We start from the raw sequence: 7,216 nt of genomic DNA, 5'->3' as shown, positions 1-7,216 counted from the left end.
ATATGGTTTCAACTTTTCTAAAGAAATTATACCTTAAGATAAAAAAAAACTTGTTTAAAAAAATAAATTTAATCAAACTAAACTAAAAAAATCTATTTTTAACTATTAACCCTAATAAATAAAAGTAAAAAATCTACTCAATTTTTAAAAAGAAAATTAACAAAAGACAAAGTTAAAATTATATAGCAACTAGATTTTTATATGTATGTGCCGAGAGAGGTCAAGAGGTTCTATATCTTTATCCGAAGCTAACCCTATTACCGCAGCAGACGCCGGAGCTGTGAAGTTATTTTCTGATCGCCACGTGGGAACAAACCTATTGACCGTTCTATATGCGGAATATACCCTGTTAACTTGTCTTTTTTTTCCGAATTCGTAACGTCCGTCCTTATACTTTCTTATATAAATAAACCCCTTAAGCATGTTCAGCCTCACTAATCTAGAGAGAGAAAGTCTTTTTATCATTTTAGAGAGAGAAAGCTCCATTAGCACCTCTCTCTCTCTCTCTACCCTGAGGACAAGAGCTTCCCTGAGTAAACCACCTCCAAATCGATAACTCCAATGGCTCCCTACCTTCTCATCTTCTTCCTCTTCACAAACATAGCATCTTCATTGTTATCGGAGGAAGAACCGGTCGCCATTGTCTTTAGGTTTCAACAATATCTAAACACAACATCTTCATTCTTATCAGAGAAAGAAACAGTCGCCATTATCTCTAGGTTTCAACAATATCTTCAGATAGACACAGCACACCCAAACCCTAATTACTCTCTCTCTACAGCTTTTATTCTCTCTCTAGCCCAAGCCATTGGTCTCGAGTCTGAAACCCTAGAATTCGTTGAGGGAAAACCAGTAGTCATCCTCAAATGGCCTGGGAAGAAAACCCATCTGTCCTCTATACTCCTTAGCTCTCACACTGATATTGTTCCATCAGAGAATCAGAAATGGGTTCACCCACCATTATCGGCTCACATCGATCATAACGGAGATATTTATGCGAGGGGCTCACAGGACATGAAATGTGTGGGTTTACAATATTTGGAAGCCATTAAAAGGCTGAAAATAAATGGGTTCGAACCAGTTCGAACTGTGTATCTTTCTTTTGTACCAGATGAAGAGATCGGGGGAAAAGATGGAACCGGAGCACTCGTAAACTCGAAGAATTTCGAGGAAATGAATGTTGGGGTTGTTCTGGATGAGGGTGTAGCTTCACCCGACGAGAATTACAGGGTTTCTTATGGGGAGAGAAGCCTATGGTGGCTGGTTATTAAGGCAGTAGGGAGCCCTGGTCATGGTTCGAAACTTTACGACAAGAGCGCAATGGAGAATTTGCAGAAGAGTTTGGAGAGTGTTTGGAGTTTCAGAGCTTCACAGTTTGATTTGGTGAAATCTGGGTTGAAGAAAGAGTGGGAGGTGATCTCAGTGAACCCGGTATTCCTAAAGGCCGGCATGCCTTCACCTACGGTACTCACTCTCTCGACAGCATTTCCTTCTTTTGTACACGAGACTGTATTTACTTCTTTTACAATTGCAGTTGCTTTTGTTAGGATGGAAGAGCTAGAAAGATTGTTGCACAATTTATTTTAATTCTTTATAATTTGAATGTAGAAATTCAAAAAAAAAATTATATAAGGTCTCATCCTAATAAAGCGCACCTTAAAAATCCAGAATGAAAATGCTGTTTTGACAGAAAATCCACCAATTGATCATCTCAACCTGTGCGTTTTGACAGAAAATCCACCAATTGATCATCTCAACCTAGAGTTAAGAAGAAACAGAGAAGGAAATCAAAAAAGAAAGAACATTAACTTAAGAAGAAACAGAGAAGGAAATCAAAAAAAGAAAGAACATTAACTTGTGAATGTGAGTATTCCGGCATGGCAATATACACAGATAAGAAAAAAAAACTCACAAAAAAGCCTCTCTCGCTCTCTCCCTACCATCTATGAAGATCAATCATTTTTCATTAACCAAAAGTCAATCTGTATTCCAACTCACGTTTTAAAGGAGTTTGCCGTCATAAACATAAAGATAAATACTAAAAAATGATAACTGACAAAGACTATTGGTCAACTCTTACCACGTCACTTTTCAAAAAGAATGTGCATTTCCTTTCTATAAATAAAAAGATGACTATCTTTATCTTCAAATAATAAACAACCTCCAACTAAAAACACAAACTTTCCTAATATAACTCTATCTTTTTATTAACAACCTAATCTACTCCCATAAACTAAGGAAATAACTTCCTTTTAAACTACCAACCCATAATACTGTACTTATCTTTTATAAATAAAGGCCAAGTAAATCCCCCAACTAAAAAATACGAATAGTTTCCTAAATAAATCCCACCAAAAATATGGTTCAACTTTTCTTAAGATATTGTACCTTATGATCTAAAAAATATATTCAATCAATATATATATTAAAAATCCTATTTTTAACAACTAACATTAATAAATAAAAATAAAACGTCTAAACAATCTATAAAAATAAAATTTTTAAAGAAAAATTAAAATTTTGTAGCCACCGAATGTTTGATTTGCATTACACAAACTGCACCCTCGACTTTCTTTTAGAAATAAGCATTTTTTAAACTCGTATGTTCATAATTTTTTTCGTAAAAAAATTTCTTGTTTTTATTTTCAATCCATGCAATCTTCGTTATGCATTTTCGTCAATTGAGGTTTGTGTTTTGGAAATCCCTCTTAATGCAAGTTTTCATGTTTTCCACGGGCATAGATTCCTTTCCCAGTTGAGCAACCAAAAAAAAAAAATTCTCTCTTAATTGAATCGAAGAAGGACCAGTTTGGGTCATTGTATTCAAATTTTCAGGTAAAGCCGGGCCAATTGTGTTTTCGCTTAGAATTAATATTTCCATTGGGACTCATTTTAAGCCTAAATTTTGGAAATTTCATTTCCACTTAGAATTCACATTTCATCATTTTGCTGCTAAAGAACAAAACAAAATATTAAAATTTTAGAGAGAGAAACTATATCAAATTTTAAATAGAGAAAATATATTAAAATTTTAAAGAGGAAAACTATATCAAATTTTAGAGAGAGAAAGTATTATGTAATTTTTTAGAGAGAGAATATATATATATATATAACTAGAGAGATAAAATCTCTAAAATTTTTAGAGAGAGAAACTATTTCAAATTTAAATTTTTTGAGAGACCATATTAAAATTTTAGAGAGAGAAACTATTTCAAATCTTAAATTTTAAAGAGAGAAAGTATTTTAAAATTTTGGAGAGAGAAACTACATTACATTTTTAGAGAGAGGAACTACTTAAAATTTTTTTAGAGAGAAATATCTGAAAACATTTAAAGAGAAAAATTATCTAAAAGTTTAACTTTTAGAGAGAAGGCATATTAAAATTTTAGAGATTAAAAACTATATCAAATTTTAGATAGATAAATTACTAAGAAATTTTTAGAGAGAGAAACTATCTCAAATTTTAAATTTTAGAGAGAGAAAATATCTTAAAACTTTAGAGAGAGAAACTATATCAAATTTTAGATGGAGAAAGTATTTGAAATATTTAGAGAGAGAAACCATTTAAAATTTTTTAGATAGAGAAACTATCTCAAATTTTAAGGTTTTTTTTTTTTCAGTTTTAGAGCAAGAAAATATATTAAACTTTTAGAGAGATAAACTACTTGAAAATTTTAGAGAGAGAACCTATATCAAATTATAAGTTGTAGAGAGAAAATACCTTAAAACTATAGAGAGAGAAACTATATTAAATTTTAGATAGAGAAAGTACTTAAATTTTTAGAGAGAGAAACTATTTGAAAAAATTTAAATAAAGAAACTATCTCAAATTTTAAATTGTAGATAGAGAAAGTATATTAAAATTTTAGAGAGATAAACTACTTGAAAATTTTAGAGATAAACTACTTGAATATTAAAAGTTTTAGAGAGAGAAAGCATCTTAAAATTATAGAGAGAGTAACTAAAATTTATTAGAGAAAAACTATCTTAATATTTTTAGAAAGAAACCATATCAAATTTCAAGTTTTACATAGAGAGTGTACCTTAAAATTTTAGAGAGAGAAACTATATCATATCTTTTTGAATTGTTTAGAGAGAGAAATTATCTCAAATTTTAAGTTTTAAAGAGAGAAAGTATCTTAAAATTTTAGAGAGAGAAAATATATCAAATTTAAAAGAGAAAAATATATAAAATTTTTAGAAAGAGAAACTATCTCAAACTTTTTAGAGAGAAAAACTGTTTCAAATTTTAAGTTTTTGAAAGAGATTGTATAAAAATTTTAGAGAGGGAAACCATATCAAAATTTTTAGAAAGAGTGAGAAAAAAGGATTTGTATTTTCAAGTAAAAGATATTCCAAGAAATCCAAACAAAGAATTTGCGTTTATTTGATTTCTTCTACCGGATGCCATCCAAATAGCATACACCATATTTACAGTAAATCTCAATTCGAGGATTGACTTTTTCCAAGATCGAAAAATTCAAGATCCAAACAGGCCCTAATTGAATTCCGTTTTTCATTGCCTGATTCTTGTACTTTTAGAAGGGAAATTCTGATGTTTTTGTTTCATTTTAGGGTTTTGTTATGAACGTACAACCATCTGAGGCTGAGGCGGGTTTTGATATTCGGGTGCCACCACATGCTGATTCTACTTCTCTTGAAAGGAGAATTGAAGAAGAATGGGCTCCTGCTTCTCGTAATATGACATTTCAGGTATTTAAATCGAGCTATGATTTGCCTTTCACCTGTGTACAGTGACTCGTAGGGGTGGACTCGACCAAGTTACTCAGCTCAAACAAAGTATCTCAGTCGAGTCGATTTTTCGTACACTACTTTCTTAGTTTTTAAAAACATATAACTAAACACACGACTGGTATTTTCCTGTGCGAAAGTGATGAAGTCGAAAATTACCCTCCGCTACTCTACTCTCATGGTTGTTTTGTTGGTTATTGGGGAACAATAATTTTCAACTCCGCGCATAAAAATTAAAGTGAATTCCAATGAAATTTGCAAGTCGGCTTCGAGTGCTGTGTTGACCTGATTATTGGACAGTTCAAGGACAAGTTTCCAACTGTTGACAAGTTTGGTAACCCTGCTTTCACGGCAACTGATGCCTCCAACTCATGGTGGACCCTTTTTGAGGAGGCCGTGAAGAAAGCCCATGGAAACCTCGCAGAGCCCGAAATTTTCCTGGGTGGGAGTGATGCTCGCTATTTTAGAGAGAGAAACTTACCGGTTATAGCCTTCTCTCCCATATCAAATACACCTATATTGCACCATCACCACAATGAGGTACACCCTCTTACGCTTCTCTCTCCTCCACATTATACACCCTCTTACGCTTCTCTCTCCTCCTCATTAACCACTTGTTTGGATTCTATAATAATAATAATAATAATAATAATATTATTATTATTATTATTATTATTATTATTATTATTATTTTATATAAAAATTCTAAATAGAATTCCCTCTTTTCACGCCCTCTCATTATTATTATTATTAGTATCATAATTTTTGTATCCCAAACCCAAATCCCTTTTTCTTGCCATATTTTTTTTACAAATTGCCCGTGGTTCGGCATTTGAAGTGCCAAATCAGAATTTCTTTTGAGTCAAAAATATGCTTAGCACTTCAAGGCTCATTATTATTAGTTCATATTTAATAATCCCTTTTTCCTTTTGAAGTTAGCCTCGTTTTCTTTTTCTTGTTTTTCTTTTTTTGCTTCATTTTTTTGGAAGAGAGAGAAAGGGAGAACGTCGATGTGTTTTGTCCTCGCAGAGAGAGAGAGACCGTCGATGTGTTTTGGCCATGCAGGGGAAGAGAGAGAGTCATTAATGTGTGTTTTGGACTTGCAGTTTCTGAACAAAGAAGAGTACTTGAAAGGAATCAAGGTTTATGAGTCGATCATCAAGACTTTTGCTTCTTTCGATGAGCCCATAAAAGAGGGTGAGTGATACTTTTTTATATCATAAAAAAAAGAACAAAAAAAAAAAAAGTGAGACAAAGAAAAAGATGGTGAATTATACTTTGGTGATTATTGTGCCTGTTTTAAGAAATTTAAGGGCTGATTATCTGTTAATGCTCTTAGAACAGATTAAATTATATTGAAAGATCATTTTCACTTGTGTATAATGGCTACTTACCTCCCCTCATTATCTCTCTCTTGAAAAGTTCTCTCCCTCTCTCAGTCATGCAATTACATAAAGAGCTTCTTTTTTGCAGACTTCCACTCTCTCCCCCTTTCTCTCTTGAAAAATACACTCTCCCTCTCTCAGTCATGCAACTACACAAAGAGAGCCTCTTTTTGCATGCACACGTCCACTCTCTCTCAAGAGTGCAAATTTTGCCGGTTTGGATGTCAAATAAAAAAACAAAAAAATTGTAAGTTTTTTACTTTTAATTACAAAATGAGTAATATTACTATGAGTCCCTCCCACACCAATAGTGTAGGATCCCAAAATATCACCATTAAATTTGACACAGATCTCTAAAAAAAGTTATCAATAAACCTATTCACCCATGTCATAACTTTTCTAAAAACTTATGTCAAAATTTAATAGTGATCATTTGGGGTCCTACTCCCATGGGTGTAAGAGGGTCTCGTAGTGTCATTACTCTTAAAAAATATTGTCATCTTTTTTTATTATTATGCTGGACTGTTTGGATGGCGTGAACATACTCAAAACAAATAAAAACAAATTGACATTCTACCCTTTCAAAATTTATCCTATGCAAAATCCAATACCTTTGGTGTATCATAGAGTTTGAAAAAATTTATTTTGAACATTGGGCCTTTTCAATGAAGTATATGCAAGTCCCCCCCAATTTACGTCCGATAGTCGAGATCATTTGTGACCTTCATGTACCAAAATATAAGTCGTAGTATTGTATTTTTTTAAAAAAATATATTAAGGTAGTTGTTTTGGCCATTTGTCCATTTAACTTAAATAACTTTTAGAAAAAAATTATTAAAATGTCCTCACATACAGAGGTTCTCCAAACATATGGATATTCTGTAATAAAATAATTGATGATATACTAAAATAAAATGTTTTTAAGCTGTAATCAGGCGTCAAATAGCTAATTTAACTGCCTCATTGACTTTTTTTGAAGTGTTTTGAATGTTTTATTAATAGTTCCTTTTTTTTAATGTTCCATATCTCTTCATTGTTTTCTTGTAAGAATCCTACTTACTTTTCGTAACAAAAAATAT

At 32.0% G+C, this 7,216-nt stretch overlaps 1 protein-coding gene across 2 annotated transcripts; it reads left to right on the top strand.

Moving 5' to 3' along the window:
- Positions 1 to 433: 433 nt before the first annotated feature.
- LOC18425845 (uncharacterized) lies at positions 434 to 6,135 on the top strand. Of its 2 annotated transcripts, XM_006830378.3 has the most exons (4): positions 434 to 1,464; positions 4,576 to 4,713; positions 5,053 to 5,292; positions 5,859 to 6,135. In XM_006830378.3, exons 1-4 carry the CDS (start codon positions 562 to 564, stop codon positions 5,955 to 5,957), a joined length of 1,380 nt encoding a protein of 459 aa, XP_006830441.3. In that variant the 5' UTR covers positions 434 to 561; the 3' UTR covers positions 5,958 to 6,135. The 2 variants fall into 2 exon arrangements, with proteins under 2 accessions (XP_006830441.3, XP_088719530.1); XM_088863404.1 differs by lacking the exon at positions 5,053 to 5,292 and having other exon boundaries at positions 440 to 1,464.
- The last annotated feature ends 1,081 nt before the right edge of the window (positions 6,136 to 7,216 follow it).

Source organism: Amborella trichopoda, chromosome 3 (genome assembly GCF_054954075.1).
Source record: "Amborella trichopoda isolate Santa Cruz 75 chromosome 3, AtrichopodaSantaCruz75HAP2 v2.0, whole genome shotgun sequence".
Classification (NCBI taxonomy): domain Eukaryota; kingdom Viridiplantae; phylum Streptophyta; class Magnoliopsida; order Amborellales; family Amborellaceae; genus Amborella; species Amborella trichopoda.
The sequence above is the reverse complement of the archived record's forward strand: the minus strand, read 5'-3'. Positions and strand labels throughout refer to the sequence as shown.